Consider the following 23420-nt stretch of genomic DNA (forward strand, 5'->3'; position numbering starts at 1 on the left):
CTTAATTTGTTGGACAGAAACTTACGGTCTATTAAATTTCTTATTCCTGATCTAGATATTGATCTTTGGCACCGTTGTTCAATTAGTTCATCATGCATGTTGCATAAGTTTTTCATAACTCTGACCATCCTTTACATTCAGATCTCTCTGGACAATTTTATCCCGTTCGTAATACTAGGAAGGTAGTTAACTTAATAGCCAGGCCTTCTCCACCATGAGGCTCAATACTACGCAGTATTCTAGAAGTTTTATTCCAGCTGTTACCAAGTTGTGGATTGATCTTCCTAATCGGGTAGTTGAATCAGTAGAACTTCAAAAGTTCAAAGTTAGAGCAAATGTTTTTATGTTGACCAAGCTGACATGAGTCTTTTTATTGTTTATATATGGCATATCTGTATTTGACGTTGTTAATAGTTTCTATAGGACATATCTGTTTTGACGCTGTTACTGTTTTGAGAATGATATATTGTAAATTTAATTAATTTATTCTCTTCATTTATTTATTTCCTTATTTCTTTTCCTCACAAGGCTTTTTTCCCTGTTGGATCCCTTGGGCTTATAGCATCTTGCTTTTCCTATTAGGGTTGTAGCTTGGCTAATAATAATAATAATAATAATAATAATAATAATGATAATAATAATATAAGCCTTTCGTTCGACTTCCCTGTCAATAATTTAGTTTCTACCTTGTAATTTTCATTACTTCCTCGAAAACTTTCATCAATCATTTTCTATCTTTGTCTCTTTTTTTTATAGTATCACACGTATCATTTGATATCCATGGCTTTCTCCTTGTAATTATATGTCCCAAAACTTCACTACCAACTGACTGATATATTTTCTTAATATTACAAAATTTTTTATCAATTTTATGCTCTTCATCTCTCGGCGCTTACCTTCTAAAAGCTTAGTTGTATCAAACCTAGGTATCTTATACATACATATATATATATATATATATATATATATATATATATATATATATATATATATATATATATATATGTATATATATATATATATATATATATATATATATATATGTATATATATATATATATATATATATATATATATATCAAACCTAGGTATCTTATATATATATATGAATATATATATATATATATATATATATATATATATATATATATATATATATATATATATTTATATATGTATATATATATATATATATATATATATATATATATATATATATATATATATATATATATATATATATATAATTGATAAAAAATGTTGTTATATTCAGAAAATATATCAGTCAGTTGGTAGTGAAGTTTTGGGACATATAATTACAAGGAGAAAGCCATGGATATCAAATGATACATGTGATACTGTATGTAGAATAAACTGCTCTTTCGGTATCAAATATCATGATAATTTTTTTCGTAATCTGTTGATTATTTTACAAATAAGTTTTTTTAAACTATATTTATTATCAATTGTTAACTACTGCCTTAATTTTTGGTTGAAGTTTAAGTGAGTGTAGCTTCCCTAAAGTGTTCGTCTGACTGCTAATCCCTTGGGTAGATTAAGTTCTCAGTCATTTATGCCGTGTTGGTGTCTTAGCAATACCTTGCTCCTGATAGTATTGACGAGTTTAGAGTTAAAAGGGCACTTCATGTAGTTCCCTGCTCCTTTTTTGACAGTTATTAGGGAAACTGTCAAGCTATGTTTTGTTGTAGCGACCTAAGCCACATCACTATCGTTAAAGTAGTTGTTTAGTCTGGATGAGCGGTTTGTTCCCGTACAAACAATTGGTCTTCACATGACAACGCTTTCGAAGCGTCTGAAATTTGTTCTTACGAGCTGTTTTGTCTTTAATGCTTCATTCATACTCATACTCGCATACCCAAATTGTATTAAACGTACATATCTAAATGTAATTTTCGTCAGATTAATTTTCGATGTTGCCTATTCGTCTTAGTGATTTTCAGTTTCATTGATAAATTTTTCACTGATTAGACTTCGACCAACTTTGATATGTTCAATTTCCTTTACTACTCATAACTATTGATTGTATACCCTGGCACTAGTTCGTGTTTTTGCATTTTAATGACTTAACTCTTGAACTCCTGATATTTTGTATCATTAGAGTAATAATCTCCGAAATACCTGTTGATGTATCAGAATTTATAGCAAGCCCTGCCGGTGAACTTTTTCTGCTTTCTCAAGGTAAGAAGGTGGACTTGCTGTCCCTTGCTAGTCAGCATAGTATTGAAGTGAGACACACACCGCTTAAAGGTCAAATTCTAGACTCTATTTTGGATTACTATATTGATGAGGATGTTTTTACTGAAGAACAGGTAATTAACTTGAGGTCAAAGCATGGTAAAATAGATAAAGAATTAGAGCTAGCTAGAATATAGTTAAGATTAAAGGAAGTTAGCAAAGAACAAGAAGATTATCTTTCTCGGAAGAGGTTAGAGGAAAAGCAGAAGCTTTTGGACTTGGAATTGGAATATAAGATTAAAGAGGCAGAGTTGAATAAGAAGTTGGAAGAGGAAAAGGCTAAAATAGCTGTAGAAAAGCACCGTAAAGAGTTTGATATTTCTAGTTCTCAGCCCATTCATTTTGACTTGTCTAGAGCAAGAAAACTTGTGCCATTTTTTGATGAGAAAGATGTTGAAAGTTTTTTCATAGCTTTTGAAGATATTGCTGCTAATCTAGAATGGCCTGCAGATCGATGGTTATGGTTAATTAAACCCAAATTACGAGGCAAAGCAATTCAAGTTGTATCAAATTTAATTGGTGAAGGCTACTAGGTTATAAAGCAGAATATTCTAGACTCTTATGCTATCACCAGCGAGGGTTATAGACAATTGTTTCGAAATGCTACTAAGACTACTTCTCAAACATTTACAGAATTTACTAATCAAAAGCTTAGGTTATTTAAAAAATGGCTTGCAAGTGAAAAAGTCACTACTTTCAATGAATTAGTTAATCTAGTAGTCTTGGATGAATTCCATCGGAGATTACCACCACCTATTTCGATGTATATAGCTGAGAGAGAGGTCAAAGATCTAATGAAAGCTGGAAATCTTGCTGATAACCATAGCTTAATTCATAAGTCAGCCTAAAATTCCTGATAAGTCTAAATATACTGATGGTGATGGTGCAACTGGTATTAGCTCTTGTGCTTATTGTAAGCAGCCTGGCCACACAATAAAGAATTGTACAAAACCAGGTTGCAAAGTGGGCAATCAGTCTAATAAAGTATCCCAGTCAGTGGCTAAGAAAACTAGTTTGCATTGTGCTGTTGATCAGATAGATTATTTCAAAGAATTTGTTTGCCATGGCCTTCTCAATTCAAAGAAAGTATCTATACTAAGAGATACATATATACATATATACATTTATACTTTTATATATATATATATATATATATATATATATATATATATATATATATATATATATATATATATATATATATATATATATATATATATATATATATATATATATATATACTTCAGAGTCTTTTGATCCACCAAAAAGTCACTATCATTGTTATGTAGAACAAACCCCCTGAATGTCGGAAAACCATCATATAACGAGCAATAGAGAGGCTAAACAGCAAAATTAATGCCACTGAGGCAATTATCATCTTTAATGAAGGTTGTATTGCTAAAGTTATTACTGAAGTTTCAACTTCCATTTGCAAAATAATCGACCCTTTCAGTTTTCATTTAACATAATAATTGGAAGCTATAATCTGTTACCTGCCCGATACCAAAAGTGATTGTTATTCATATCACTAAATTCAGTTTACCCTCCAATGGATTGATGAAAGAAAATAGTTATTTGAAAGAAAATAGTGATTTAGGATTGGGGAATTTTATCACAGTCAGAATACTAGTCCTTGAATACAAATCTGGACGTATATTCCATCTTCGTAAAAATAGGGATATTTTCTAGATTGGTGAATTAGAAATAATATTTAATGTATTTTTTTTTTCCTAAGAAATCGAGAATAAGAACTATTTTACGAAATTTTATACAAAATGCCTCTTTATTTATACACGTACACATAAATAAAAACACATGATGAAATAAGGTTTATTAGAGAAGGGAATAATATTTTTTTTCTCTTTATTTTTTTATTTTTTTGACATTATATGTATCTTGACTTGAACAATAAAAGAGTTACCTGCTTAACTAACATTGGTGAAGGGTTGGGGGTGGGTTATTTTTTTATATTTTCACCGGTTAGTTAAGCATCAGAACAGGATGGTAACTTCCTTTAGATTTATGCAATCTATTTATGATTCTTTATGCCGGAATCATTTAGGAAATGACGCGAGACCCGAAAGGTGTCATGCGTGAAGACTGAAGTGTTAACAAAGATCTTTACCGGCTGCGTCATATAGGACGTAACGACACGTCAGGAACGGAAAACGCGTTTGGTCACGTGTCAACCAAAAGTGCACCTGTTCGCTTTTCGTGTCATATGTCGGGGAAAACTGTCTTCAGCAACGCATTAGTTTACTGGAATAGTAAAATAAGATTATGATTTAAAAAAAGAAATTATATTGCGATTACCTTGTTGTTCTTTTTTTTATTTCTTTAAATAAGAGTAACGTTTCGATAGGCCTAAACTTATAAGATAATACTTTGCATCCAACATGCTGTGGTATGTGTTTTGTGTTCCTATAAATAAGAATGAATTATTTTTTTATTTAGAAAAAAAAATAGTATTAAATATATCATTTCCAACCTACTGTTATGAATTTTGCATTTTCAAATAGGATCTTATTATTATAAAAATGAATATATTATGTTAAACCATCTGTTGTAAGCGTTATTTTGGTGTTATTAATTGTTATGGTGATGTTGTTTTATGTGTTTGTGTATGTGTGTGGTTTGTTGTGTTTTAGTTAATGTTCGTGGGATTCCTAATAAATTTAAAAATAATTTAAAACTCAGCTAATGATAAAGATCAATAATTATTCTGCTGATATTGGTTTCCGCCAATTACAACTCTCAAATTGCGAATACGGAAGCACTGGTGACTTCTGATAAATATATGTCTTCTATGTAATTTTTAAATGAAAAAAAAAATCATCTTCATATTTTATCAGTTAGCAGGAAGTTTTATGATATTTTCCTTTAGGGAAACGTGTTTTCGTTTCTAAAAATAAGAAAGAACTGAAGTTGTTTTGGGGAGAGAATCTAGAGCTTCATCTACATTCCCACATATATAGGAAGATTGGGGACCATGGTAATGTATAAAGAAGATATTGGAATAACTGGAGAATAAAAGTTACGATATATTTCTACTTAAAAAAAATATTTTCTTTCTCTCACTCTAATCAATTATATACTGTACACACAAATACGCACATACTTAGGCTATACAACCACATATATGTGTGTATGAATATACTATATATATATATATATATATATATATATATATATATATATATATATATATATATATATATATATATATATATATATTTTTGGACTCAAGCCATGGCGTCCTGATGGAAGGTTCCTTTTTGGTAGCTTTCGTGGGTATATTACTACTAAATATTCCCAGAGAATTTAACCACAGGTTATCACAGAACTCTAACTTCTGGAGCGAGTATCCTAAAGGTTTCCCTTTAAGACATCGTATATCAACAGGGGACGCATGTATTAACGCGCCACATAGCTATCTACACCCCAAACAGAGTTAACACTTCGGTGTGTAGGGGCGGAGAATAGCTGGGGAGCCGTTCCACAGCTAATCTCGTTCGTGGCTACTTTTGGTACTCGAGACGTAAACAAACGGGCGCCATTGCTAAATGACGTCACGTCCGTCCTCATCCTTCGTTTAGTAGCTTGCCTTACTAGCCGGATTTTTCCTTGTGCGTACTTATCGACTTGCATCTTAGCTATGTCTCTACCCTCGGCCTCGCCTTCTTCTGGAAAGTTGCGTACAAGGTTCCAGTATTGTTTAAATAAGCTCTGACCGTAAAGTAACTTTTACTTTTCGAGATATTTGATGTTTTGTGGCAGAGCTCTGCCTCGACCGGACCGGCCATTTTATGGCGTCGCTGTTGTTTTGCATGCCTTATTTAGATAGCCTCAACAGCGTTTTCCGGCCTCTTTAACTAATCGATACTATTAGTTATTTAGTCTTCATAGCTAGGAACTTTTATATCATGTTTTGACGCTTTATTATCGGTCATCAACTGACCCCATACCAGTTGGCTAGTCTAGCCCCTAGGCCAGAGCGCCTATATCAGTGTTCATGCATGATATTTATCAGTGATCCTAGGTTTATTTATGAAGATAGTGGCATTGTTTTACAATACTGTTGACTGTGATGCAAGTGTTTTTCGCCTTCAGGGACCATATAGGGGATAGGTTAGTGTGCCTTTCTAACCTAACCTACAAGTAGGACCCCTATATGCTTCCTTCATCCACTGCCTTAGGGCATCCCCTCTGTGCAGCCTTGCTCCCCCTACCACGTAAGGGGATCAGGCTCTTATCAGAGTATTTATATCGCTTCTCTGTCCCCCCCTAAGGGAACGATCCCCCCTTAAGGTGGCGTCCGAGAATGAGGAACGGCTAGCCCGTCCTCTATTGCTGGGGCTGGTCTCCGACCTTCCCTGCAATAGCGATATGTCTTCCATCCTTCCTGGTTCAGGGCGTAACCTCCCTGCTCTAGGTTGGGTTTTGGAGGAGTTAGCTCTGTACCTTGCAGAAACGATACCCATGCACCGTTTTCAGACAGGCTGCCTTACCTTAGGTTAGGGAGTGTCCTCCCTTCCTCGGTGGCCGCTCTGGTACAGAACCTCCTCCACAGAAGACCCTTCTCTTCTCCCCTCCCCACCTATCTCTTGTATGGCCTAGCCTATACTTAGGTTAGTCTATACCCATCTGTCCCCTGTCCTACAACTCCTCCTTAGGGTGGAGTGATAGGGCTTCCTTGAGCTCCTGTGTGCAGTCCGCTCTGGTATATATACCCTTCATAGTGTCCTATGGGGTTAGCCACTGGATGCGTTCTGTCTACAGGGGTTCTCCCCCCCCCCCTCTTGGGTGTTCCCTGCCCTCCCTTGGGCTCCCTTAGCTCCCGGTCCTCTGCGGCCCCTGCTTCTGGGTGATAGGGCTAGCCTCTATCATGGGTACACCCACTCAGGTGGGATGTCTTGGGGTCCGTGGCCGGACCCCTACATCCCTCCCCCGGTCTCTTTCACTATCCTGGTGCCGGTCCCTTGCCGCCTCTACTGTCGGTGATACCCACGTCCTACCTTGGTGACTTATCCTTTACCCTCTAGGCCGCCAGTCCTCCGTGTGCCGGGGGACTGCCGCCTGCTGCCGGCGCCTAGCCGATAGCCTTCCCTCTTTCCTCATAGCCTCAGTCGTCCGTCCACCGGCCGGCCCCCGGAGTGCCGGCATCCGCTGCTGGCAGTCCGGTTCTGCTATAACCATCCTTGTCCCTGTCACCAAGCCGGCAACCTCCGGCTGCCGGAGCCGCCGCTCCTCGCCGGCGTGCCTCCGCTCCTCGCCGGCGTGCCTCCGCTCCTCGCCGGCGTGCCTCCGCTCCTCGCCGGCGTGCCGCCGCTATGCCGGCGGCCGCCACCCTGGTATTACTCTTGACTTCTATATTGTCTTCCCTAATGCCAGAAACTCTGCTGGAGTGGCCTCCGGCGTGCCGGCGGTCTGCCGGAACCTTCCGGAGGCGTCAAGACGACTTGCACCCCCTTCTACTAGCTATCATCTGATGTTGATAGCATTACATCGCAACCAGATGACTTGATTACGTAAATGGATAGGTATTATCTTACCGTTCTATTAGTAACCATGCTGTCTTCTTGTATATCACAGATTTCTAGCATGCTGTGTGTATCTTAGCAAGGCTGGTTGCCGGAAACCGTTACCCTATGGGATCTTCTAGTTCCCAATTCTAGAGTCTGAGTGGCCTCAGTCCTAGCCTTATATCCTTGACAATTCCCAATAGAATTCCCACTGCCTTACGGGCATTCCATGTTGAATTCTATCCTGTGCCTTCGGTCACAACAGATTGTCTATGGGTGAAGGTCACGGTAACCAGCCGGGCGGGTTACACGGAGTATGTTTCTATCTCCTTCTTTTCCGCCCATTCTCTGTTCATCACACTTAATGTTAAGTTAAAAATTAATCAATTAATATTTAACTTTAGTTTAAGAGTCATCCTTATGACTCCCCCATACTCATGTTCTCTTTCTCTTACAGGAGGAGCAACTGAAGTGCGACCACAGCTTCTGTGCAGTGAAGCGCCCGCACTTTTATGGACACACGGCGTGTAGGAACCACACCCCTTGTGCCAACAAGAAAGGGGATCTGAAGTTCTGGGACCCCCAGAACTGTACGGTCTGCCAGGATCGCCTGGTCGACGCGTTCAATAATCCTCCTTCAGCGGAGGTTAGGGACGCTTCTCGAGAGAAGCTACGCAAATGGGTGCGTGGCTTCCAGAAGAACGCCACTGGACCGTACCTTGCCACTGAAAACATGAGGGCCTTACTGTTCCCAAAGGCATTCCCAGATTCTGTGGTCCCCAAGGATCAGAACCCCACCGTCCAGATATCGGTGGAACCCGATGATGTCATGGCCCAGTCCATGCACGAGTGTCACCTGGATGCCGACAACGAGGAACGCATGTCGGATATTTCGGAGAACACGGAGAGGAACCTCATGGCCCAAGACGTGGACGATGAAGAGGACCAGGTGGAATACACCGAGTCGGAGCAGGAGGTCGCTCCGCCTTCCACCCCTGCCCCTACTCCTACACCGACGGAAGTGTCTCTCCCGTCTACCTCCGCTACCTCGGACCCCATCCCATCCGTCCAGGAGATGTTCCGTATGATCGAAGCACTTATGGACAAGAAGCTTCAAGTGACACACGAGTACATCAGGTCCATGGGAGGTTCCAAAGAGCCGAAAAAGATTTCGGTTAAGGATCTCCTGATATGCTCGCACGCCAACCCCTGGAGGTATGCCGAGCATATGCCCATCGCAACGGGCAGGATCTTCATCAGCGAGAAGATCGGCTCGATTGCCCTGGAAGAAGTGGAGTTCTTCCCGAGCTTTGAGGCTTACCCGGACTGTTACGTCCGGCTTCGATCCGAACCTGCCTCTAAAGAGGAGACCGAACCTAAGGAGGTCATAGTTTTCGATCTCCCGAAGGCCCAGGCCATGCTGGCCAAAGCTGTTAAAAGTAGGGGCTTTACCTGCTCAATGCTTCTGGCGCTGAGCAAGAAGCACCCTACCTACGTCGCACCCGACGATGCAGTCCTCCCCTTTACGGAAAAGGCCTTCGCTGCGTGTCACAAGGCAGTGGAAGAAGGGAAGCCCTGTCCTGCACTGGAGGAGTAAAGACCCTTCTCCCTGGTGACTCACCCCGATGTTCGACACTGGAAGGATATCCAGCATACCTTCGTGGTGGGAAAACTAGATCCTGACGTGGCTGGACGTCAGTTTAATGAAGACCTCCCGAAACTTAATGACCATCTCCTTCGTTGGGAACAAGACACAAAGGAAAGGCTCGCAGCCTCCATGTCCCCGACCACTACATGGTACTCGCTAAATCGCATATGGCGACTCTGGTAAAGGACCTGTACAATTTCATGAAGGCTCGGAGAGCCTGTCGTGAATTCGTGTTCTCAGGTGCCACAGTGAGACACGAACCCCGGAGGCTGATTTCCTCCAACATCTGGGGTAAGCACCTCTTTCCCTCCGATCTTGTGAAAGAGATCACCTACAAGGCCGCCACTGAGAATAGGAACCTTCTCAACAAGTGGGGCATGTCGAAGAAGAGGAAATCCTCTCAGGACGATGGCCCTCAACCTAAGAGGAAATCCTCCAAGCCAAAACCCCAGCAACGTCAAGAGAGACGGCAGTTTCCGGGACCCGCTACTCCCCAAGTGGCTGCTCTGCCACAACAGACCTTTCAGCTGGACACCCAACCGGTTTTGTCCCAGTCAGCGGTTTTCACCCCTGCCTTTGAGCAACAGACGACTACCTTTCGTCCCAAAGGTAGAGGCTTAAGCAGAGGTGCAGGCAGAGATGCATCTCGCCGTCCCTCCAGAGGCAGAGGAGGAAGGGGAGCTAGCGGCCGAGGCGGTAAGCCCTCGGGACACCAGAAGCAATGAAGTGCTTCCGGTGGGAGGAAGACTCCGCCAATTCCAGGATCGTTGGACCTTCGATCCCTGGGCACACAGCATCGTCAAGAAGGGTCTAGGCTGGAGTTGGACTCAACCAGCCCTAACCTTCCAGCAATTCTTCCAACAATCAACCCCCCTTCTGGAAGAATATGTCTTAGATCTCTTGAACAAGAAGGTGATAAGGAGGGTAAAGTCAACCAGGTTTCAAGGGAGACTGTTTTGCGTCCCCAAGAAGGACTCCGACAAACTCTGAGTCATTCTTGACTTATCCCCCCTCAACAAGTTCATAGCGAACAACAATTTCAAGATGCTGACTCTTCAACAGATAAGGACCCTTCTGCCTCAAGGTTCTTACACGGTCTCCATAGACCTGGCGGATGCCTACTGGCACGTTCCAATGAACCACCACGCTTCCTCCTACCTAGGATTTCGACTACAAAGGAAAAGCTACGCCTTCAGGGCCATGCCCTTTGGCCTCAACGTGGCCCCTCGGATCTTCACAAAGCTGGCGGACGCCATAGTACAACAGCTCCGCCTCCAAGACGTCCAGGTGATGGCCTACCTCGACGACTGGCTAGTCTGGGCTCCATCGCCCTAGGATTGTTTAAGATCCTGCAGCAAAGTCACCCAGTTCCTAGAACACCTGGGATTCAAGATAAAGGCTAAGAAATCTCGCCTCTCTCCAGCTCAGAAGTTCCAATGGTTAGGAATCCAGTGGAACCTTCAGTCACACTACCTTTCCATCCCCCAGAAGAAAAGGAAGGAAATAGCAGGGTCTGTCAAGCGACTGCTGAAATCCAAACGGATCTCAAGACGTCAGCAGGAACGAGTTCTAGGCTCTCTACAGTTCGCCTCAGTGACAAACCCAGTGCTTAGTGCACAGCTAAAGGATGCCGCGGGAGTCTGGAGACGTTCTGCATCCATCGCTCGAAGAGACCTCAAGAGACGGCTCCCAAACAGACTTCGGCTTCTCCTCAAGCCGTGGTCGGAAGCGACGGCCCTGAAAAAGTCCATCCCTCTTCAACACCCACCTCCATCACTCAACATCCACACGGACGCTTCGCTGGAGGGTTGGGGAGGTCACTCCCACCAAAAACAGGCTCAAGGCACATGGTCTCCCCTATTCAAGACGTTTCACATCAACATCTTGGAGGCCATGGCGGTCCTTCTAACACTGAAGAAACTCTCCCCGCCTCCCTCGATCCATATTCTTCTAACCCTAGACAACTCGGTGGTAGTTCGATGTCTCAATCGCCAAGGCTCAAGATCGCCCCAGATAAATCAGGTGCTTCTGACAATCTTCCGTCTGGCAGAGAGGAAGAAGTGGCACCTGTCTGCAGTTCACCTACAAGGATTCCGCAACGTGACGGCGGACGCTCTATCCCGGACAAGCCCGATAGAGTCGGAATGGTCTCTAGACGCAAGATCATTCTCCTTCATCTCTCACCAAGTCCCAGAACTTCAGATCGATCTCTTCGCAACGAGCAACAACAATCAACTTCCTCGATATGTGGCCCCGTACGAGGACCCCAAGGCAGATGCAGTGGACGCCATGTCACTGGACTGGAACAGATGGTCCAAGATCTACCTGTTCCCTCCCACCATCCTTCTGATGAAAGTCTTCTCCAAGCTGAGAACCTTCAAAGGGACAGCGGCCCTAGTGGCTCCCAAGTGGCCCCGGAGCAATTGGTACCCCCTGGTCCTGGAGCTGCAGCCCACGCTGATCCCTCTCCCGGGCCCAGTTCTCTCCCAGCAAGTACAGAAGTCGACCGTCTTCGCTTCATCATCGAAAATCAAGGACCTTCATCTCATGATTTTCTCTCCCTAGCCGCGAAGAAAAGGTTTGGGATCTCAAAGAAAAGTCTAGACTTCCTCGAGGAATACAAGACCGAATCCACAAGACGGCAATACGAATCATCCTGGAGAAAATGGGTCTCATTCGTCAATACAAAAAATCCTACGGAAATCACCATTGATTTTTGCATGTCCTTCTTTATTCACCTTCATGGACAGGGCTTGGCAGCCAACACGATTTCTACTTGCAAATCGGTCTTGACTAGACCACTGATGTATGCCTTCCAGATTGATCTGTCCAGCGACATCTTCAATAAACTGCCCAAAGCATGCGCTTGTCTACGCCCAGCACCCCCACCGAAACCATTTCGCCTCCAACTTGGATAATGATTCATGCCCTCTCAAGGATCTGACTCAGAAAGTTATATTTCTTTTTGCTCTTGCTTCAGGAGCCCGAGTCAGCGAAATAGTGGCATTATCAAGAGAAGAGGGTCATATCCTGTTTACTGACTCAGGAGACCTTACCCTCTTCCCGGATCCGACGTTTCTCGCCAAAAATGAATTACCCACCAAAAGATGGGGCCCTTGGAGAATATGCCCCCTGAAAGAAGATGCCTCTCTATGCCCAGTAGAGAGCCTCAAGGTCTATCTTCGCAGAACTTCGGACTTTGGTGGAGGCCAACTCTTCAAAGGAGAAACATCGGGCAGCGACCTGTCACTGAAACAACTAAGAGCGAAAATCACCTACTTCATTCGCAGAGCGGATCCTGACAGTACACCCGCCGGTCACGATCCTAGAAAAGTTGCATCGTCTCTGAATTTCTTTCAGAGTATGGATTTCGAAAGCCTTAAGAGTTTCACAGGCTGGAAATCCTCGCGTGTTTTCTTCAAACATTATGCGAAACAAGTGCACGAAGTCAAACATTTTGTGGTAGCCGCAGGTAGTGTTATGAAACCTGCACCTAACTCTGCATAGAACAGTGAGTTACTTGGGACTCTAACTCTTCGGGTGCCTATGTTGACCCTCGAGTGATACGTAGTGATGTCTAAAACACTTAGTGCTTTTCATATAACTGTTCTTATCGCAGGTGAAATGTCATAGTCGTCACACGAGTGCCGCATGCCTAGAGCATGATGTGTTTTACTTTTAAAAACTGACGTTCCTCGAGAACGAGTGCCTACTAATAAATTTCAAATTCTCTTTCAGATTCAAGAGCAAGTCTTTCATTACTATGTACATTATAATTTGTTGTAAATTACTTTTACATATATTGCATTTCATTAATATACTCTGCAATTGCAAAATAAAATTTCTATTTTATTACTTGTGCGTCTCAATCCGCTCCTACTTATACTATGAAATACACGTCTGTCATAGTTTTATTATCCCCTTCCCCTTATGGTTGATGAAGATACTAAGGTTTCAACCCTTATTATATATTCACCTGTGCAATGTAATATTCCTACACGAATACTTACTTTCTTCATACCTTAGAGACCAGACAATTCTCCATTAACATACAGTGCCTAACCAGCACTTGTCTGCCCTTGAGAATGTTCCTATATGAATGCCAACCATTCAGTCTTGTCTCCAAGTTCTTCAGGTTCTTCTAGCAAGGTGAGTAGCCCTTCGATAACCACTTTGATCTCGGCATGGCCCGTGGGAACTTCACTGCCAGGGGGGCAGGAAGGTCTCTTCCCTACTGTTCTTCTATTAAGATTACTATGCTACCCTGTTCAAAGCCCTCGGCACTTACTCAAATAGGGGAAAATCTGCCACGATACATTGATTCTCTGGTATTCTTCCATCAGGACGCCATGGCTTGAGCCCAAAAAACGGATTTTGAGCGAAGCGAAAAATCAATTTTTGGGTGAGATAGCCATGGCGTCCTGATGGACCCTCCCTGCTACTTCGTCCAGTTTTTCAGGTCCCCCCCTGCTCTGCTGTATCATGGTGATCGGCAAGCAACTGGCTTCAGGATGAGGACGGACGTGACGTCATTTAGCAATGGCGCCCGTTTGTTTACGTCTCGAGTACCAAAAGTACCCACGAACGAGATTAGCTGTGGAACGGCTCCCAGCTATTCTCCGCCCCTACACACCGAAGTGTTAACTCTGTTTGGGGTGTAGATAGCTATGTGGCGCGTTAATACATGCGTCCCCTGTTGATATACGATGTCTTAAAGGGAAACCTTTAGGATACTCGCTCCAGAAGTTAGAATTCTGTGATAACCTGTGGTTAAATTCTCTGGGAACATTTAGTAGTGATATTCCCAAGGAAGCTACCAAAAAGGAACCTTCCATCAGGACGCCATGGCTATCTCACCCAAAAATAGATTTTTCGCTTCGCTCAAAATCCGTTATATATATATATATATATATATATATATATATATATATATATATATATGATAAATTTTTTGCATATTTAAACGTGTTTCTTTCATATTTGAAATAAGCCATATATATTAATACATTAAAGTCTTGATTCTCTTAACGACCTGGGGATCAGAGCCCCAGGCGGAACCGCCCAAAGACTATGATATCGGACCAGCGGGGATTTGAACCCTCGTCCGGGATATCTGTATGCCAGTGACCATACCACTCGGCCACGAAGAAAGATAAAAGTCAATGACAATTCTTCTATACATATGCCTGTCAAATTCAGGTTTTCTGTACTTAGAATTGAAATCAACCCATCTTCACCATCGTAGCTAATTGGTAGGTTTGGGACTTGGCATCCGATTAATGATAAATTTTTTGCACATTTAAACGTGTTTCTTTCATATTTCAAATAAGCCATATATATTAATACATTAAAGTCTGGATTCTCTTAACAACCTGGGGATCAGAGCCCCAGGCGGAACCGCCTAAAGACTATGATATCGGACCAGCGGGGATTTGAACCCTCGTCCGGGATATCTGTATGCCAGTGACCATACCACTCGGCCATGAAGAAAGATAAAAGTCAATGACAATACTTCTATACATATACCTGTCAAATTCAGGTTTTCTGTATTTAGAATTGAAATCAACCCATCTTCACCATCGTAGCTAATTGGTAGGTTTGGGACTTGGCATTCGATTAATGATAATTTTTTTGCACATTTAAACGTGTTTCTTTCATATTTCAAATAAGCCATTTATATTAATACATTAAAGTCTCGATTCTCTTAACGACCTGGGGATCAGAGCCCCAGACGGAACCGCCCAAAGACTATGATATCGAATGCCAAGTCTCAAACCTACCAATTAGCTACGATGGTGAAGAAATAATAATATTTATTAACAGCAATTTTTAGCACAGACAACCTTGTGACTACCTAAAAATTTGAATTAACCACCTTAAACTAACCATTAATAACTAACACTTAAAAAATAACAATTAAGCATTAACAACTAACAACATACAACATGCACATTAATGCTTGAAAAGGAACACACTGAAACAGGGCTTAGTATTAACCAATAAACACTAAAAAAAATCCCCAACCGGAAACACCACACTCTCAACGAGAAAGAGACTAAAAGTTAAATAATTATCAAGAAACAGGAAAAAAAGGAAAATTATTCTCACAGTCTTTGTCGCTGGATAAAAAACGCCCACAGCTCCAAACAAAGCAGCGACTCTAATTGCACTCAGCTACTGTTGGGAGTGCAGCTCCGCAAGACTCCTCATCAAAGGTAGGGAAATGGAGTACAAATCCAAAATAATGGAAAATTATCTTTCCTACCAAGCAACTGCATCCCTACATGATACCACGAGCTCCCAGGCTCCCGCAGCTGACCATGGTGAGGATGTGTCGACGAGGAGTCTCTCCTGGGACCACCTTGAAAGCAGTATTCCAGTGTCGGGGCTGCGTAACGCAGAAGAGAATAATCAGGCAATGCAAGACACCGAAGATGGCAGAAATGCACCTGCAAAAAGCCGTAAACCGTTGGAGTCGCAATCCTCTTAGAGGCTCACACAAGCCAGCTACTGGAGTAGGTCCTTGAAATCTTGAGTTCGAACTGTTCACTTTAGCAATCGAATTCCTCACAAGTAAACGCAGGTGTCTCTTCTCACTAAAGACTCGAAAAACAAAAAAAGAAACATGTATTAAATTAGACACTTATAAATGTTTAAATGAGCAGGGAGGACGTAAAGCAGCACTTCAACAGAAAAAAAAGATAAAATTAACAATTAAAGCCTTATATACTAAAATTGCATACGAGTTTTACAAAAATGCAGTAACAATGCTTACATAAATTAGAACAAATATTACGGTAATACATAATACCTGCCTCTCCGAAAAAAAAAAAAAATTTCAAACAGAAAAATTATTGTTTTTATATATATATATATATATATATATATATATATATATATATATATATATATATATATATATACATATATATATATATATATATATATATATATATATATATATATATATATATATATATATATATAAATATATAAATGGAAATGTGCCTGTAAAGTAAGAACAATAAGTATTAAACAATAAACGTAACACCAAACAGAAAGTATGCCCAAATAGAAACTAAGAGCTTTAGATGGCTAACCATTATTTTAAAGATCTAATATTACCGTACTTCGTCAAAAATCTCCAATTCTATGGAAACAGATCTAACTAAACATATATAAACTTACAGGTACGCCCACAGACATACACCTTAACCTACAATACACAGGCATTATAGTCCAAAGAGTCATATATACTATTATACAATCATATTATATCAGAACAAATCAATAAATAATTCAGGGGACCCTTTATAAAACACTAGAGTGTATACCACTCAAAGAAACCTCCTAAACTTTATCTACAAAGCTATTATTTAAACAGAACTACATCCTAACAAAATTTTTTACACAACCTCAATGGAGAAACGAAAAAAGCAGCGTATGAGAAGGATCAAGCAAGCAAACAAAATTCCAAAAAGGGTATCAGGAATTTTTTTTGTCAGTCCCTTTGACATGTTTTCTAAATTTAATTCCTGCAGCAAAAGTTCCCAGTGCAAAGTCCTCTGGTTTGCTCCCTTCATCCTCTCCATGAAAACCAGAGGATTGTGATCCGTCCATATCTCAGTCGGGAAAGGAAAATTTGTCACATACAACTTAAATAGTTAAGAGTGCGGACCCATAAAAAGAGCTTCTTTTTCTATAGTGGAGTAACTTTTTACGCTGCCAGAAGCTTTTTGCTATTGTAAGACGCAAGATGAACACTGTCCTCCTTTCCATGAAAAAGAACACCTCAAATGCCGACGTCACTGGCATCTACTATAATAAAAGGCTTTTAAAAATCTGGGGAAGTCTAAATGGGGTTAATAATTAATACTGATTTAAGTTTATCAAGAGATTCTTCACACTGACCCGACCACCAGAACTTTTTTCCTTTTTCTAATAAACTTTTAAGAGTCTGAGCAACATCAGACTAATTACACACACGTGTGCGGTAAGAACCTGTCATGCTCAGGACTCTTCTTACCTCTCTAACATTACCAGGCCTTTTTCAAATTTATAATTGCCTCGAGGTTAGCTTGTTTCGGAGCCAGCTGACCTAAACCTACCTCGTGACCCAAAAATCAAACCTTGGCATTACCCAATCCGCACTTAGCCAAATTAACAACTAACCTTGCTGACCTAAGGGCTTCAAAAACCTTACGCAACCTTAACATGTGGGTATCCCATTCATTATTATATATTACCAAGTCATCAATATAAATTTCCCCTCCTTTAAAAACCCCAAATTACCCTATTCATGAGCTTTTGAAAAGTACATGCAGCATTTTTCATTCCAAAAGGCATAACATTACACTCATATAGGCCAAACAGGGTGACAAAGGTAGATATTTTATGATCTCGGTCGGACAATGGAGCCTGCCAATAACCCTTTAAAAGATTCAACTTAGAAATAAATTTGGCAAAACTAATCCGATCCAGACAATCATCAATACGAGGGAGAGGAAAAGAATAATTTATCGCATTGGCGTTCACTTTACGGTTGTCCACACACATGCGGAACATACCGTCTGCTTTCTTTACTAGTACAATAGGAGAACTCCAGGGACTTACTGATGGTTGACTAAGGATATGTTTCAACTTACACTCTATCCCTTACTGACCAAATCCCACTTTACTGGGTTCAGCCGGTAAGGACTCTGCTTCACAGGGGAAGCATCACCTACATCAACATCATGACCTAAAGTATTTGCCCTACCTGAAGCATCCTGAAAAAGATCTGAAAAGGAGTAAATTAAATTAAGTACATCTTCCTGCTTGTTAACATCTAAATGATCTAACCTTCTTTCAACATCTCCAAATTTTGCATATTTTCACCCAATGCATCCGAAGGAAACTGACACCCTAACTCGTCAAAGTCCTCGGGAGGCACATCTAATACCACAGACACAGGCTCGGATACTATCGCTAATGGATCACCTTGCTTACTAATATAAGGTTTCAGTCGATTAACATAAAATATTCTACATTTACGGCTTGAACCGGGAGCTTCAATTTCATAGTTAACCTCTGACAGTTTCCTCAAAATCTTCCCAGGGCCATTATATTTTGGTTCGAGAAAACTATCCTGTTCCATACTCAGCACAAAAACCCACTCCCCTGATTCAAATGACTGTACCTTTAACTTTTTGTCAAAATTGTTCTTCATTGCTGAATGAGACTGTTCCAAATTTTCCCTGGCAAACTTCCAGGCACTAATTCTTCCCTTCAAGTCTTCCACAAACCTTTTAACATTTATTTCCTCCTTCCGGTTGGACTTGGGTATCTCAAATCAATTTCCAATGGTTCATGGACCTTGTGCGCAAATACCAACTTGAATGGAGCTATATCAGTGGAGAAGTTAGGGTGATTCCTGATAGCAGAAAGGGCAAAAGGGACGTCTTTGTCCCAGGCACTATCATGATCATAACAATGTTTCTTCAGCACAGAATTGAGGGTTTGATGGAACCTTTCCACCACCCCTTGACTCTCTGGTTGATAAAGTACACTGGTAACGTGCCGAATGGCCAGTTCAGCCCACTTACCCCTAAATACCTTACTTGTGAAGTTCGTCATACAGTCGGTCTGAATTACAAGAGGGAGACCATGCCTGGAAAAGAATTCCATTAATTTTTCAAAGACAACTTTGGAAGTAATACACCTCATAGGTATAGCCTCAAGAAAGCAAGAGGCTCCATCCATGATAGTTAGTAAATAAACATAACCTGTTTTAGTTTTGGGTAAGGGACCTACCACATCAATTACTAATTTATAAAATATATCACCTATAGCAGGTATGGGCTGCAATGGGGCTTTAGGGATCCCGTGATTTGGTTTACCCATAACCTGACAAGTCTCACACGCTCTGATAAACTGCTTCACACTCAATTTAATTCCAGGCCACCAAAAATACCTAGCCAGACTATGAAAACCTTTTAACACACCGTAATGAGCTAATAAAAAAAAATAGTATGAGCTAACTCCAAAACAGAATTTCTGAATAGAGAAGGTACCACAATCTGTTCTATCCGACCAGTTTTATTCAAATTATCAGATGCCGGACGACTAAACCTATCTAATAAGCGCTTAACAACTCCAAACCTAGGTTTAGTCAGATCATCAACATTGCCCAAATTATAATTAAATTCATCTTTTTCAGCATTAATAAAAGCAGCTCTGTCCCAGTCCAGTTTCATATTAACTACATCATTAAAACTACTCTCTACTGGCCCGGGCCTTAAAACATCTAACTCTACACTACTTAACATTAAGTCATCATCGCTCTCCACATCAAGTAAATTAGCAGCTTATGCTATGGACTGAGTCATTACAGCCACGGGACTAGCATTTACTGATAACATAGAGAACTGCTCCCGTCCTTCGCTATCCAGCATATCATTTCCCAGGATTCCATCAATACCCAGAATAGGTAGACTATGCACCACAGCCAACTCAGTGACGCGATCATATACTGGAAAAGACATGCAGACATTAACCAAAGGAGCGGACACAACTGAATCCGGAAAACCTCCAAACAATACAACATTTCCAGTATATTTTTCTAAACCATTTAGAACTCTTTTCAAGACTAACGACCTGGCAGAACCAGAGTCCCTAAAAAACTTCACCTGGATAACTCGAGAGTCAAAATTCAACTTGCCAATCCACATATATTTGTTGTACTTGAGTCATGATTAGGGATTAGGAACATTAGGCTTACTACTCTTCACTAAACTACCACCTTTTACTGGTCTGTCTACAGGACTACTGCTACTAACCTTTGACTTATCACTAATCAATGTTACAGGACTTTTATTTTTGCGCTGTAGGTAGATCTTACGAGCATTACACTGGTTTTGGAAATGCCCGGGCTTGTTGCAACAAAAACAGCTTCCTATACGGCATGAGCTTCTATTCCCATTATACCTGTTATGTTCCCCACATAGGAAGTCTCTATTAGTAAAGATTTTAGGGGGAGGAGTACCTCCTTGGACTCTACTCACATCCCTAACACGTGAAAAAGAATTAGGATTAATATTACCATTCTTAGGGATAAGGGAGTCGACAAGGTTTCCCCTCTCCTACCACTATTAGGGGAGAAAGATGTTTGGATATTTAAAGTTTTATAATTAAAACTACCACTACCTGACCGATGAGTAAATACCAATGCATCCACTAACTGTGCGGCACTACTCAATTTCACACTTTTTACCTCCTTCAGGTGAATGCTCAACTCCCTGCTACAGGCTTTCTTAAACTCCTCAAGGAGCAACAGTTCATGTACCACAGTGAAAGTGACTATCTGACGACTTTTCAGCCAGTCATCGAACTGTTCCTCTTTGACTTGTGCACACTCCACGAAAGACTGCGCAGGGTGTTTCGTATAGTTGTAAAACTTAAGGCGGTAGGCCTCAGGGACCAAGTCATGGGAATTTAAAATTAAAGCTTTTACCTTTTGGTAATCACGAGCTACTCCCTCCTCCAAGGCATTATACACCCTCACTGTCTTGCCCACTAACCTAAACTGAATTAATATAGTCCATATAGGCCAAGACAATAGGGAGGCCACACGCTCAAATGCCTTGATGAACTCAGGGACATCATTTCCGTCAAAAAGTGGTACCAATTTTAGTGCAGCACCTATATTAAGCGGATCTTCATAGGTATTTTTAGGTGAACTTATAAAATTGGCCCCCTGCAACCAAGCCATCTCTATATCTAATTTTGCCATCGCCGACTCATGACGCCTTACCCGCTCGTTCTCCTCAAACTCCATTTTGTGCAACTCTATACGTTGTATTCCTATAGGTTGTATTCCTTCTCCTCCTTGGAGTCACCCAACCCCTTAACTGGGGCCTGAGATTTGGAGGGTACAGAATCAGGGGGGGCCAAAAACCGGATTAGAGGACACATCACCCGGAACCTGGGGAAGATTTGCTTGACCCTCATAAATGATACCTACGACAGAAGGATCCTCAAACAGAGTTAGGCCAGCCCTCATACTTACTTTGTTCTCTTGGAAACCATCACTCGAGATCTCCTCACTATCACCTATTACGTCACTCTCACTCCCTGAATATTCAGCTTTAGCTAACTCCTATTTTATTTAACCCCTAACTAAAACCAACATCTCTGCTCTGGTGCCCGCTGTCTTCCTCGGAACACCCAACCATTTAGCACACTCGACAAATTGTTTCTTACTTAGCAGGGGCAAATACTTTATGCAATCAGCTGACCCGAAAAACTCAGCTGGATCAAAAGCAAATTCCTCCATTTTGTAAAACAAAGAAAAAACTTCAGGGGAGAAAGGCAATACTAAAACCAAAAAAAATAAATATTGAAGAGTCCACCCGAGTGTCGCTCCACCAACCAAAATACCAGACCCCCTGAGCTCTCTATCCTGTCACGGTCGCCAAATATGTTACGAACTTTTTAGGGCCCTGGTACAAGCTCTTATTGCACGAAAAGAGAGGTCAGTGATTTTCATTTCATCAGGCTTAAAAATTGGTCAGTGGAAACAAAAACACCTGGAAAAAATTAACAATATTTATTAACAACAATTTTTAGTACAGTCAACCTTGTGACTACTTAACATTTGAATTAACCAGTTACAACTAACCATTAATAACTAACAATTAACAAATAACAATTAATAATTAACAGCTAACAACATTAACATTAACGCCTAAAAAGGCACACACTGAGACTGGGCTTAATATTAATCAATAAACATTAAAAAAAATTCCCCAAAGGAGAATACCACACTCTCAACAAGAGAGAGACTAATAGTTAAATAATTATCAAGAAAAAAAATATTCTCACACTCTTTGGGGCTGGATAAATAACACCCACAGCTCCAAACAAAGTAGCGACTCCAATCGCACTCAGCTACTGTAGGAAGTGCAGCTCCACAGGACTCCTCATCAAAGGTAGGGAAATGGAGTACCAATCCCAAAGAAAAAGGAAAATTATCTTTCCTACCAAGCAACTGCATCCCTATATGACACCACGAGCTCCTAGGCTCCCGCAACTGACCATGGTGAGGATGTGTCGACGAGGAGTCTCTCCGGGGACCACTTTGAAAGCCGTATTCCAGTGTCGGGGCTGCGGAACGCAGAAGACAATAAACAGGCAATGCAAGACACCCCAGGTTGCAGAAATGAACCTGCAAAAAGCCGTCAACCATTGGAGTCGCAATCCTCTTAAAAGCTCACACAAGCCAGCTACTGGAGTAGGTCCTGGAAACCTTGATCTCGAACTGTTCACTTTAGCAATAGAGTTCCTCACAAGTAAACGCAGGTGTCTCCTCTCACCAAGGACTCCAAATGCACAAAAAGAAACAAGCGTTAAACTAGACACTTATAAATCTTTAAACAAGCGGGGAGGACAATAAGCAGCACTTACACTGAAAAAAATATTAAAGCCTTTTAACTGAAATTTTTTACTAATTCTATATAAAGTAAAAATGCAGTAACAAGGCTGACATAAATTAGAGCAAAAATTACGTTAATACATAATAGCATTATATCTTTCGAAATAAAATGATCATTGATGATTAAAAAAAGATTATTTTTTACTGCCATTAAAAAACTAGTAAAGTTTTGTAAAGAGGATCATAAAATACAACGGAGGACCATTTTTGTTACTTTCCTCAAAAAAATAATAAGAAAAATGAAGAAAACTTGAATTTATTTTGTAAAAATCATCAGAAAAGACAACAGAAGACAATGTTATTCGTTGTTGTTGAAAAGACTTGTAAAATAAAAAAATAGATGATGAATAACAACAAACAATTATTCTTTTTACTGTTTTTAAAATCTAGTGAAGTGAAAAAAGGAAACAGACTGTCTTGTAAACACGCTAGAGTATACTATTTTTTCCAATGTCATTAAAAATTAATAAAGTATAAAAAAAGGACAACTGTCTGTCTTGTAAATAGGATAGAGGACAGCATT

General features: G+C 40.7%; 2 protein-coding genes across 2 annotated transcripts; both read right to left on the minus strand.

Annotated features, from left to right (window-relative positions):
• Positions 1 to 18720: 18720 nt before the first annotated feature.
• LOC137622417 (igE-binding protein-like) lies at positions 18721 to 19661 on the minus strand. The gene is made up of 2 exons (XM_068353028.1): positions 19567 to 19661; positions 18721 to 19075 (listed from the first exon to the last, which is right to left on the minus strand). Exons 1-2 carry the CDS (start codon positions 19659 to 19661, stop codon positions 18721 to 18723), a joined length of 450 nt encoding a protein of 149 aa, XP_068209129.1.
• Positions 19662 to 19772: 111 nt separating this feature from the next.
• On the minus strand, positions 19773 to 21241 carry LOC137622418 (uncharacterized). Its single transcript, XM_068353029.1, has 3 exons — positions 20646 to 21241; positions 20244 to 20472; positions 19773 to 20093 (listed from the first exon to the last, which is right to left on the minus strand). Exons 1-3 carry the CDS (start codon positions 21239 to 21241, stop codon positions 19773 to 19775), a joined length of 1146 nt encoding a protein of 381 aa, XP_068209130.1.
• Between the last annotated feature and the right edge of the window lie 2179 nt (positions 21242 to 23420).

Source organism: Palaemon carinicauda, chromosome 29 (assembly GCF_036898095.1).
Source record: "Palaemon carinicauda isolate YSFRI2023 chromosome 29, ASM3689809v2, whole genome shotgun sequence".
Taxonomy (NCBI): domain Eukaryota; kingdom Metazoa; phylum Arthropoda; class Malacostraca; order Decapoda; family Palaemonidae; genus Palaemon; species Palaemon carinicauda.

Excerpts from the sequence above, each read along its gene's own strand:
- LOC137622417 (XM_068353028.1), bottom strand. The coding sequence starts at position 19,661 with ATGAAACTGGACTGGGACAGAGCTGCTTTTATTAATGCTGAAAAAGAT. Across the intron at positions 19,076-19,566 it reads GATGATCTGACTAAACCTAG|GCATGGTCTCCCTCTTGTAA; the intron begins GTTTGGAGTTGT and ends ATTCTTTTCCAG.
- LOC137622418 (XM_068353029.1), bottom strand. The coding sequence starts at position 21,241 with ATGGAGTTTGAGGAGAACGAGCGGGTAAGGCGTCATGAGTCGGCGATG. Across the intron at positions 20,473-20,645 it reads AAATTGAGTAGTGCCGCACA|GGATGTGAGTAGAGTCCAAG; the intron begins GTTAGTGGATGC and ends TTCACGTGTTAG. Across the intron at positions 20,094-20,243 it reads TGATTAGTGATAAGTCAAAG|GTGAAGTTTTTTAGGGACTC; the intron begins GTTAGTAGCAGT and ends CGAGTTATCCAG.